At 38.5% G+C, this 12763-nt stretch overlaps 1 protein-coding gene across 1 annotated transcript; it reads right to left on the reverse strand.

Annotated features, from left to right (window-relative positions):
* Positions 1-1763: 1763 nt before the first annotated feature.
* Positions 1764-7657, reverse strand: gnat2 (guanine nucleotide binding protein (G protein), alpha transducing activity polypeptide 2). The gene is made up of 9 exons (XM_004554247.5): positions 7364-7657; positions 4917-4959; positions 4371-4512; positions 4069-4226; positions 3826-3954; positions 3609-3738; positions 3367-3520; positions 2894-3106; positions 1764-2580 (listed from the first exon to the last, which is right to left on the reverse strand). Exons 1-8 carry the CDS (start codon positions 7467-7469, stop codon positions 2916-2918), a joined length of 1053 nt encoding a protein of 350 aa, XP_004554304.3. The 5' UTR covers positions 7470-7657; the 3' UTR covers positions 1764-2580; positions 2894-2915.
* Positions 7658-12763: the final 5106 nt, after the last annotated feature.

Genomic DNA, 12763 nt, shown 5'->3' on the forward strand with positions numbered 1-12763 from the left:
AAAACAGCTCAAATTGTCTTTCTCTGCTGTCTCTGCTTGAGAGTAAAACCATGAAATAAACTCAAATGAGATGCAAGCTACGAGTCAACATGACAGCACACAGGAAAAGACTCTTTGAGACAAAATGTGCAATTTTTTATGTTCAGTTTGGAGGATATAGGTTGTGACATTCTAAAACTTCATGTTGTCAGCAGGTAACATCAGACTAAAGCCAACAATGTGTTGGTCCATCGCTCCACTTGTGTTTACTGCCTAAAGCACTCAGCCTCATTTGTTCCAACCAGAGCTGTTAATCTTTAAAGAAAATTGAGAATCGGTTATATTTTTTAAGAAGGCTTTGCGATGACTCACTCGTGTGTTTTTAATAGTTAATTTTGTTTCTTTGCTTTATAGATGAACATCACTTTGATCTTTTCCTTGGCTTTAGTGACAATGACATACAGATGAGGACAGAATTATTACCCCCCCCCCCCCCCCCCCCCCCCCCCCGAGCAAGGAAATTTTTAACACAGTTTCCAATACAGCTGCAGATGTTTATTATTTTACTTTGCACACAGAAACGAAATTATTTCACACAAACCAAAAACTACCAGAGTCTAAATTATAATCTTTCTCTAGGTTGTTCTTAGCATGCTACAGTCTTACTTGAAAGTGTCTCTTCTGCAGAAGTAGAATTGTTTTTGGTCTGCAGCCTTACAAGCCTCACATGCAGTGCATTCCTGTGGAGAGCTCTAGTGATTGTCTTAGTTGAGACTACAATTCCCAACTTGACTAAATCATTCATGAGTGTGTTGACGGTTGTTCTGGGGTCTTTAGACACATTCCTCACTAGTTTTCTTTCCAGAGTCTTTGAAATCTTTTGCTTCCTACCTCTGCCAGGCTTGTTCTGTTTTGGGTGCCACTCTCTGAATTTCTTCATGATTCTTGACACTTGGAAACTCTGCAATAACTTTGCATGTCCATCTCCTGCTTTGTGAACATCAACAATTCTTTTTCTCAAGTCTAAGCTGATTTCTTTTGTTTTTCCATGATGTTTTCCAAGTGACAGCAAAAACTCTTGCTGAAGTTTTTATACTGTGTATAAACTGGACAATAATCTTCAGTTTTAACTTGATTTTACAGGCTAATAATATTGAACCTGGTATTTTTTTTTCTAAAATAATTGTGTTATTGTGTGAAAATAGACCTAATTCATGCTTTCATGTTTAGAAATGCTATGTTGAAAATCCCTTGCTCTGTTAAAAAAAAAGAACTTTTGACAAAACCTTTTAATTTCATAGGGAGGATAATAATGTGATATTTATCTGTAACAATCTGTTGGCATTCTCCGGCTGTTTGAACAGAATCATACTCTCCATTGATTTGGAAATGCTAATATATCATGAGAGACAAAAAGGAAGCAATCCCGCTCACTCAAGTCAAACCATAGCTCCTCTTTTAAGCTCCAGATATTGTTTACACTGTGTTTTGCCCTTGCTTGCTGTCATGCCTCGTGTATCCGTCCCTGCACAATCTTAGAGCGAATCTCACCCAGCAGATTAATTACCGCTTTAATTTGTTTTGCTCTCTCAATAGGGTTATTGTTAATGAACTTCCCTACGCTGCCATTTCCCCTTTGACTGGATTAGGGAAATTATATAACAGCAGCATTGTCCCTACAAGTAACAGCCCGAGCTGGTCTGTCAGTGTCAGCATGCCTGTTTCGCTAATTCAATATACTGTAGTGACAGTGTGGTTCTGCAACGAAGACACGGACACAAAGGTGAAGTTAATGCGTCTTTATTTCATGCCTCTACATTTCATAAGAAAGGACAAACTCTGTAGATTTTTCAATCCCTTTTTATAATGAAGCATCGTCCCTCTAGTGTTTCCCTCTGTCATAGATTATCTTTCAAAATATAATGCATTATCTACTCTTATGTACAAAGTTTCTCTACCATGTTTGATGTCCTGAAAATTATTCATCACATTAAAATGTTAAGCGAAATGAATACATCAACACTATGTAGTTACATGTACATTATTTTGCACTGGGAATGGGATATTTGCTCAGCAACTTACACAGTTTAATTATCAAGACCACAGAGACTACTGTACTCAAAATAAAATAAAATAAAATTGAGATGTTGCTATTCAAAATATTTATAAATCCCAGAGTTATTGTTTTATTTTATTTAGTTTATTTTACAGAGCTTGGCTTTAATAGTAAATAAAACTCATGACACAGAAGTCAAAGGATGGAATCAGCAACTATTTCCTGTTCTTACCATCAAACTTTCAGCTTTTGGTGTGAGAAAAATAGCGTAGTTTAGAAAAATGAAAGAGTCTTGTAGAAAGCTGTGTGTCCACGATGTTGATATGGGTGCTTGATACTTGCTTCAACCCAGCTGGACATGCACTGTGTTGCAACACAGGGGTGTGTAACTGTTGGAGATGATGAGGTGCTAGGATCAGTCAAGGGTCGTGTCTTGGCATGGAAGCGATGGTGTAAACACAACAATCTGAGGATCCCTTGTGCTCCATCTTTAGCGCTCCTTAGTTAATGCCAATATATGAGGGGTTAAGGTAGGAGAGGAATTTCTGCAAAGTGGAGAAAGTGATAAACATGAACTAATTCTCATAAATCATACATGAAATATTTTACTGTCAGTCTTTTCTGGAATGTGAAACTGATCATATCAAGCCACTGAGGAACTGCTTTTTGCTTCTGATTATCTTCCTCATCCTCAACAGCCTCAATTGGTCCAAACTGATTATTTCTCATGCCGTTGCTTGGCAATGTAGGATGGCCAGACATGATGAGGTTAAGTTGATAAAGCTGGGATCTGATCTTGACTCTATTAGTCTTCACTGACACAGGCTCTGGGAGCAATGTGGCGTGCTCGCTACGTACCTTCTTTCCACTCTGCAGCTGCTTAGAAGAGACCGCAATCCTTAAGGTTTTCTTTGATGATGATGTCTGTCACAGCGTTGAACACAATTTCCACGTTTTTTGTGTCTGTGGCACAAGTCAAGTGAGAGTAGATTTCTTTCACGCCCTTCTTCATGTTCAGCTCCAGGAACTGCGACTTGATGTAGTTGCTGGCATCGTCGTATGTGTTGGGGCCTAAAAGAAAGCAATTGATCAGGGGAGAAGGTTCAGAATAATTACTTGTGTTATATGACGTGACAGGTGACGTATTTGCATCGCGGCTTACGTTATAAGTTAATTTTCCTTCTTTATTGCTATTTGTGTTCTGGTGCCATGTACCAGTCTGGTTTCCATCTCACTGTTTGCCTGACAGATGTGGCCTACTGCTAAATTCTCCTTCTTCAAGCCTACCACATGCCACAGGTATAACTGAAATCCAAAGCACGCGATCTTACCGTCGTAGTCTGGGAAGCAGATGCTCAAGTGGACTTTCTTGATCTTCTCTTCAAAGAGATCCTTCTTGTTGAGGAAAAGCACGATGGAGGTCAGTGCAAAGAATCTGTGGTTGCAGATACTGTTGAACAGATGGAGGGACTCGTGCATACGGTTCTATAAAAGTTAGAGTGAACGCAGAGTTACTCACTGACAAGTTTCTTTGTGGTCACTTAGGACTTAGGACTAAGACTCCTTGACTCACCACTTCATCGTCCTCTACGAGCACCATGTCGTACGCACTGAGAGCTCCGCAAAAGATGATGCAAGTCACACCTTCGAAACAATGGATCCACTTCTTTCTCTCTGACCTCTGGCCACCCACATCAAACATCCTGTTCACCACAGAAAGTCAGAACACACTCACTAAGTACCTGTGAACCGCAGACATGTAAGCTTTAGCCAGTTTCCCAGTGACTCACCTGAAGTGCAGCTCTTTGCAGGAGAACTGCTCTTCAATGATACCAGTTGTTTTGACTCGAGATCGCAGCACATCCTGCTCAGTGGGCATGTAGTCTGCCTTGCAGATTCTGTCCATTTCATTGAGGTAGCTGATGATTCCAGAACAAACAGTACAGCAGTCAGTCTTGGTATATGAAATCATCTGTATTTATAAAGTCTGCATGAGCTGACTCTTTAGATTTACACATATGACATCGACTCACTAGCCAGCAGAGTCATTGAGCTGGTACTCAGCAGCTCTGTCAAAGGCGGCCTGCACTCCAGAGTCTTTCCACAACTTCATGATAACATCAGCCAGCTCAGGAGGCATTGTGCCTTCCTCTATAGAGTCTGACAAGTTTTGCAGCTTCTGTGAATCCACCTGTGGTTTTGTGCACACAGAATAAAACTCCATCAGCATGGACAAAGTGCTTGGAATATTTATAGTGCAACATTTAATGTCAGGGAGAATGAACTCAACAAGTTTATCATGTCTGGTTTTTATCTCTTAAGTGTAACTTGAGACCTGTCCAGATGATGCGCCAAAATCAATGCCAAGCATCTCCATGCCTCTGATGATAGCCAGAGCAGATTGCAGGATGTTGCCAAAGATGATCGCTCTGAACTCCAGTTGTTCCTCTTTTGTGTAACCACCTTGATGCAAAATCCTGCGAGCGAGTAGAAGAGTGGGGGCAGAAGTGTTTTAACTCAGGAAAAAACTTTCTCAACAATAACTACTTTAACTGAGCTGATGGGCAGAAAGAAAACAGCCGAGAGGGAGAGGGTGCCACCTTGTGGTGTCTTAGTGATCTCCCTTTGGTTTCACTGCCAAAGTTTAACCAAGTGCACAAAAGAAGTGCTGACGAATTAGTAAGCGGATGTTTGCCTTGTTAAGCTTTCGTAAAGGGCTTCACTGCAAATGAAACAGACAGAGATTGAAGAGCTTTAGCCAAATGGTCGAATTCATGACTGATGGGATTAATAAAAACTCCCGAAAAACTCCAAATTCCCATTGTCTACCTGTGACAGTGAATGACTCAAAGCTACCATCAGCACTTATTTTAACGCTTACTTCATTTGTTTAACGATGGTGCTCTTCCCCGACTCACCAGCACCTGTGGAAAAGAGAACAAAGGTTAAGATCCTAAATTTCATACTATGAAGATATTTTACTTTGCAAACACAAGACAGTGGGCAGATAAAAACACTAAATGTAAATATATTGCATAAGAATGCCAGGTGCACTGATATATAAGTGAAGAAAATACAATAGAAGTAGGATGAGAAATGCAAAGTGGAGGAGATGGATTTTAATGTGCATTGATACATCTCTGATGTGTTCTGACTCTCAGTTTCTTGCAAAGCTTTTTTGTTTTAACACAGGACACCGAACTAGCCAAAGCTTAGATAACAGAAGCAGCAACGCCACAGCTCTCATAGGAGTTTTCCCCCCTGCTAAACTATAAAAAAAACTCCCTTATTTATTATTATTATTATTATTATTATTATTATTATTATTATTATTATTATTATTATTATTTTAAATCTCACCCACTAATGATTAGCACTGAGCTTTTGTCGGCAGACATCACCAAATGTTGGACGTCTGACATAAAAACACTGAAACCAGCTAAAATGACAGCAAGTTGCAGTAAGTACATGCATGCATACATAATGAGTGGCGTGCATTTATGTAAAATTGACTGCAGAAAAGCCTCCCTGCAGATCAGGCTCCCTCCAACACTGTAAGCTAAGTTAGGCCAGAAGGAGTTTATGCGTCACAGGACACCCAAAGCTGACCGTCTTGCTCCCACTTGAGCCACATCACTTAAGCCATGGACAGACTTAGTGCTGAGCATTTAAAACCTTTACACATGCGGCTCTAAAGGAGGGAAGTTGTTTTTTTTAAAGAAAATACAAATCCACGAAAATATAGAATATCAACAGTGAAATCACAGCCATTTCTAATATGCAAAACTGTTTGGAAAAATTTACACTCAAGGCCTATATTTTGTTGTTACTGAGGTTTTTTTGTTTTTGTTTTTTATGTTACGTTTTTGCTTGTGTATTTTTTTGTTTACTCCCTTGATGGCAGAATCATCACAAAATTTGTTGTCAGCCAGTTTTATTACTTACGGACTGAAAAAAGTTCATTAAGACATCTAAAATGCTTCAGCTGTTACTTTCACCATTTAGCAGACAAGTTGCTCGCTACTGAAATCAGCTGCAAGCCTGTGGAGCTGTAATAAAACAGAGTTTGGGATCCTCTATGGTCTTTTTTTTTCCTGTTTTCACAATATCCCCCTGAGACCACGTGATGGCTCTCTTCTTACCTGCCCTTACAATCTGATCCATGTGCAGCAGAAGAAGCAACATCTCTGTAAATCACTTGCAAGTCTATATTAAATCGCTGACTAGCTTTTCAATCGCAAATGATATAGCAATTTAAAAAAATTGCTGTCAGAAAAACACAAACCACTTTCAAGACTAATTTGTACAAATGAACAGCTTAGGTTCCCCCTGTAGAAGTATAAACGTTTGTGAGTTATTTTTGCTGATTTCTCAGAACAGAACACATTTTATACATTTTGTGCGAGCTGCAAGTCAACAAAGATCTCACCAAGTGGATCTGCACTAAACTGGTTAGTTAATAGGATTGACATATCACTGCCAGGCTGTGATTCATTTAGACCAAAGGCTGTGATCTTTTAAGCACCAATGTCCTTCCATCAGAAGTGAAGAGTCATTTTTAAGTAAAAGTCAGATGATTATTAGTTCTTTTCACCAGTAGATTTCTAAATGCAATATGTTATTTTAAATTCCATTCATATGTATTTACAGATTTCCTGTTTTCTTTTTGAAGATCTTTTCGATAAACGTGAAATTCTTCCATTTTTTGTGACTGATGTATTTTAAACATGATATAATAAGCATAAGCAGGTGGTAAAGATAGGCAAACATTAGTCTAAGCTTTTGCTTTTGCTCTACTTTTCAGTTATGGAACTTGCAATTTCCAAAATGGCCTTCATCACAGACCTGTGGGTATAAAAGTTCAATCTGCTTTCCTATCTCTCTAATCTCTCGCCTCCCCTGACCTCATGCCAATGAAACAGCTCTAACATCTTTTAACAAACTAAGAGTTTATATATATATATATATATATATATATATAGTATCACCATCAAATGGCTCCTATGCAACACTTCATCAAGACATTTATCTTTACCTGATGACTGCAGGTAAATAAATTTCTCCATTTTAAGGTGTTTTTGTAACGTTACATTCATTATCTTTCACACACCAGTCAGTCTGAAACTAAAAGAAACATATTTTTCTGTGCATCTGTTTAACACTTTGGATCTGCTCTGCAAACCAAAACCTTTGCAGCCAAAGATGGAAAGTTAAAAATTACTTTTTACTGAATCCTCCATGAGAACAGGTAAACCCTGTTGGTCTGAGCACTTCTCCTCTCCTGCAGTCTAGGATGCACAGCATAACTCTATTCAGGAGGTCACTTACCAAGCAGTAATAGCTTGACCGTTTTAGACTCCTTATCAGCATCTTCTTGGAGTTGTTTTTCCAACTCCTTGGACTTTTTGTCCTCGGCGCTGGCTCCTGCACCCATACTTTCTTCCTCCTCAAACTCAAGATCCTCAAGGAAGGAAATTTTGATGGTTGTCTGAGAACAGATGCAAGAAAATCTGGGTACGACAACTAATCGTTGTGAAAGGCGATTTTCTAGCGGAAGGGGATTGGGAAGGAGGAGTCTGAAGCTTCCGGGCCCTGCTTGATTAGATATGGCTCTCTCAAGGATCAACTGAATTCACCTGCTCTGGCAAGCAGAGATCCACCCTTTAATTACTTGCCTTAAAGCCTGACTTATGAGGTATCTCTTCCTGATTGGCCAGTCAATCCATTTAGTATAATGAGAGCAGTGGTGAATGATGTAAAGAAAATGAGAAAATAAACACATTCACATACTACGCAACAACTGTGTGCATATTGGTAAAATTCACTATATAAATAAATTACCTTGATTCCACAACAATGGCGTTATTATAGCCGTGCGTAATATATTTCATCTTAGATACAAGATTCTGTTGTATCTGTAATATCTACTTACTGATGTGGTAACTATGTTTAAATACTCTGAGTAGACAACGCTTTTACTGCGATGCTTTTTTTTTAAAAACAAATGTGTAGTTAAATGTGTATTTCTTTTCCTCCTTGCAGTCCTTCCTGCCTGTTGGACTCTTTACTCTGGGTCACACGGAAGAAGCAGGGAGGGGGAGCATTAAAGTCTTATAAACGTCTTATAGTTAAGACGTTTAAATCCCAGGTGGTGTGGTACCTGCTAAATGCAGCAACTGTCACTGCACTATGCTCTTCAGTGGGGTCTCAGAGAAAACACGTACGTTCCTTGTTACATGTAAATCTGTGTGTGTGTAAAGGGGATCTGACACGCTTTAAACAATATGAGAAATGTTCCTGTGGGATACCCTGAAGAAGAGCTGCGATGATACTGTAGGTGCAGTTTCTGGAGGATTGGAGGAATTGATTGATGATTCCTGCAGGGCTGATGGTTTGAAGTCAATGAGCCAAGTATTCAGCACGTGTTACGTCCTCACCCTCCATGTTAGAGGACTTAAACCGGGACACCATATTTGAGGTTACTAGTTCAATTAGAAGACTGAGTGTAGACTCAGACACCAACAGGGTGTTTAAAAAGTTGACTGGTTTTCTAAAATTTATCGCCCCAAGAAAACATGAAAGCTTCATTTCACCTTCTTGCTTTGGATCATTTGTTTTCAGATGGCGTTCTTGTGACGATAATTAGGCCCTGCCTCTTCCTGAGTGTGAGCTGGGACAGTCACACTAGTTCAATAAAATCCATCAAAGATCAATCAGTCTCTGATATTTAAAAAAAGAATAACTTCAGTATATTTAACGAACATATGAAATTTTTTTCCTTCATACTATGAATATTTTCTGTCTTCTGGTAGCGTTTATGAGTGTCACACTCCAAAGTCTTTTTTAGCATCATTTTTTCTTTTTAAACCCACTTTGAGGATCAATATCATGGGATATGTCATAACCTCAGTGACAACTCTACATCAATTTAATGTCTAAGCAGAAGAGAGGTGCTGGTACTGTGGATGTTTTCTCTGTTTTCTAATAAGACAGGAAAAAAAAACATTTTTAAAAGTGTATTATGGGTCTTTTTCAACATGTGGTATATGTGACTGGTCACAATACGTTGTAGCATAAGGTCTCATTTATAAATAACTTTCTAATATAGTCATATGTTACATGCAAATGCTGATCACACTGAGTTTAATGTGGATGTTTTAGTTGATGTAATCATATAATCATCATCAGTTTAAAGGCACTGGATTTATTTTGAGAGGAAAAAAGGTATAATCTTCCCGTATTCACCTACTCAGTGTACTGAGGCTCTTTGAAGTCACTAACATGTGTGTGTGTGTGTGTGTGTGTGTGTGTGTGTGTGTGTGTGTGTGTGTGTGTGTGTGTGTGTGTGTGTGTGTGTTATGTTGAGATGATGGGTAATAAGAAATGGTCACGTTTCACTTCAAATGTGTAACATTTAATTGAAAACAAGTACAGGTAATAAGTGAAAGTTTACTGACGATCGATTTGTTTGTACTTTTAAAATAATCAGTTTCCTAATCTGAAATATGATTTTCTAAAATAAATCATATCCATTGCATATAAGTCCTATGATGTGTGTCTTTTACTGTTATGGGCACTACAGCCTGCAACATGCTGCACAAAACACATCCTACAAGCCTGTAACATGATAAATCCTTATGCCTGCAGCATTATCATATGCATGGAATAAGAGCAGTTCTAAATAATTAAGTACAATAAAGTAATGTTTATATCTACTGTTACATCAGTCAATTATGCACTACTTTGACGGGCACTGCACAACTTTTCAGACGAACTCGACAACTTCACTCGCAAGATATTGGCATGAAGAAGAATTAATCAAGTGATCTTTATAGATATATGCTGTAAATAATATATTCATATAAAAGAAAGGTATTCTCAGTGATTACAAGCCCTCTATTTTGTTTTAAAAAGTTGTAAGAAAAAACTTAATGCTCAGTTAATAAATAAGTAAATAAAATGATAATAAATTTATGAAAAATGGCTGCAGAGCAGGTAAAAAACCCTTTTTTGTCACACCTCCATCGGCAAAACCAGAAGAATTAAAAAGCATGTTAAGTCATAATTTGGAGAGTATTTGTATTCGTATTAAATAAACAAATTAATATTTAATGATTAAAACGAAACCCTGTGTGAACTTCACACGCACAGAGACTAAAACTTCATATTACAAGCACCAAGTCATATTAAATTACAAAATATTATTGCGTCACTGCCATTAGATTGTGGCTGACCCAGGATCAGTTTTTCCAACACCCTGCTGGTTCACCAGGTGTGGTGATGCTAAAGTGTTATGTAAGTGCTTAATCACAATGACACAGAAATATCTGGTAGTCAATTTACAATAATTAGAATAAACGATGTCCTCATTCTTGTCTAGTGTGTGATAGTAAAACACCACAAAGCTGCCAGATGGAGCGATTACAGGTGCATTTGTTTGCTGTGTTCAAATTAGTATTACGTTAGCAGGTAGTAAGGAGTCTGTTCAACACCCAGCTCCTGCTAGACTGCACCAACATCTGCATCACTGCATAAAGCTTTTTCATTAAAACAATACATACATGTATATGTATAAATATAAAGGACAACTTGATGTGCATGAATAGATTTGTAAGGTCTGCGTAATTTTACCTTTGAGCTGTAAAAGTTGCCAGTGCTGCCAGTATTTTTTAAATGTATATTTGCAGCTTTTTTGAGTTTCTTCTAAGTTGGGCGGGTTTAATGGAACTTGAATATGTTCTACCATCAGCGCAAGGTCCAGTTCAGTGATGTCAGGGTCAAATAGGCTCAGCAGGCAACCAAAGGATTGACAGAGAGTATTTGGAAAAGTGTGACCTGTGAGTGATGATCCTGCAGAACAGGCAGATTTCTTTGTAGAATCCTGAAAACAAACGCATCACACACAATTCCTCCTATACTTATAAAATGCTCGTGTCTTGTTTTGAGTAAGTATTTTCTAACAAGAGTCAAATTTAAGCATTAAATCCCATCTAAGAAACAAGAGACTCTATGTTGTTGTTTTGCTAATTATGCACTCTGTATCCTCAATCAGTGCATCAAAAAACAGCACATACTGCTACTCATGTCTGCACCATGTCAGCATCCAGTTTTGTCCTGCAAAATTATACTATTATTGTTCTCCTTACTGCTTGCAGTTCTGTGTTTGAGATTCAAATGGATGACTGCTTCCAAGCAGGCTAATTGCAGTGGCACATCTATCGATGGGGGCCAATCCCATTAAGCTGTAGGAGGTGTAGCCCTGCTTTGTGCTCAGTACCTTCATCTCTGATCTGTTGACGAGATTACTCGCAGAGCCTCAGATCAACCTGAGAGTAGGAGTGTGCTATGTTACATCACAGTCCAGAAAGGGTGAAATATAATGCAGCTTTGCCTCTCTTTAATTTGCCTGACTGAAACTTTGCCAACATAACAATTGCAGATCATTTTATTATTATTTTATGGCATAGATTCTGAAGTTCTGATTCTTCTTGGTAAATCTGCAGCTTTGGATTGCAGAGCTCCAAACACAATCAAACTTGCTAAATAAGCAGGCAACTAACAGGATCAGAGACCTCTGTGAAATTGGCCATGTGCTCTTAAAACCTTGGAAAAATCCGATCGCTCTTCTGATAGGAACACACTAGCATTTCATTTGTAATGAATCGTCTTTACTCTCCTGAGTGTGAAATCCTCAGCAGGATCCATTACAGGAGGTTCCACCCACTGATGAGCTCATGAGGTTGAGTCCACAAGCTTTCTCACAAGCCTGCAAGAAAAATAAGTGAACTCCCACTCATGACACTGGGAACCGTGTCATGATGCACAAGATGGTATAGTAATCCTCACTGATGAGCAATCATGCAGCAAGCTTGATCTCTATAGAAATTGTATTAATTTATCTTTTAAGTGTGCTCTATGATATTTTACATAGAGAGATTTTTTTGCAAACTTGCATGTATAAATAAGGAATGTCATCTCCTAACTATCCCACACACACACACACACACACACACACACACACACACACACACACACACACACACACACACACACACAGCTGATCCTATGCAGTTTTTATGGCTCAGAGCTCATGTGTTTACATTTATTGTCTGAATATGTAGATAGTCTATAGTTTTGCCTTGCCTATATAGATTTTGTTTACATTTGTTTTGTATTTTTGAGATCAAATTTATTGTAAATATCTAGTGTGTGTCTGTGTTTATGTCATGTGATGCATTAGCAGCACACGCAGGGCGCATGCTGGGATACTGAGCCTCGCTGTGACATTAAAAACACCCTGATCCAGTTTTCTCTGCTTAAAAGCATCGATGGAGGCCAGATCAGTGCATAACAGACAGATTAGCAAATGATACAAAAAGACAGCAAAGGCTTTCTCTCTGAGTACTCTTCACAGCATTAGTAAGACACATGGTGTGACCAATAACTTCCCCTAAACTGGACAACTATAACAAACTTGGCTTGTAAGGTGGCACCTCCAACAGCTTTGTTTGGCTATAAAACATCATCGTGAACGGTCTGCTGTGGGCTGTTTTTTCAACATTACAAAAATAATGAAAGAAGAGCTGATACTAACAAGAACAAGTAAATGTTTCAGGAAAGCTTCTTGGGCTCTCATTAGAAAGCTGAATGGGAGCAGGACGTTTCTAAATACGCCAGCAAAAAGGACAAAGTGGCTTAGGGATGTGAAGCTAAATGTCCTAAGTGGCT

This window comes from Maylandia zebra, linkage group LG20 (assembly GCF_041146795.1).
Source record: "Maylandia zebra isolate NMK-2024a linkage group LG20, Mzebra_GT3a, whole genome shotgun sequence".
NCBI classification, from domain to species: domain Eukaryota; kingdom Metazoa; phylum Chordata; class Actinopteri; order Cichliformes; family Cichlidae; genus Maylandia; species Maylandia zebra.

What these genes read in the sequence shown, in the direction of transcription:
- gnat2 (XM_004554247.5), bottom strand. Translation starts at nt 7,469, where the DNA reads ATGGGTGCAGGAGCCAGCGCCGAGGACAAAAAGTCCAAGGAGTTGGAA. An exon ending in GGTCAAGCTATTACTGCTTG is followed by an intron (nt 4,960 to 7,363) that starts GTAAGTGACCTC and finishes TCTTTTCCACAG; the next exon opens with GTGCTGGTGAGTCGGGGAAG. An exon ending in TCGTAGAGGACGATGAAGTG is followed by an intron (nt 3,521 to 3,608) that starts GTGAGTCAAGGA and finishes TAACTTTTATAG; the next exon opens with AACCGTATGCACGAGTCCCT.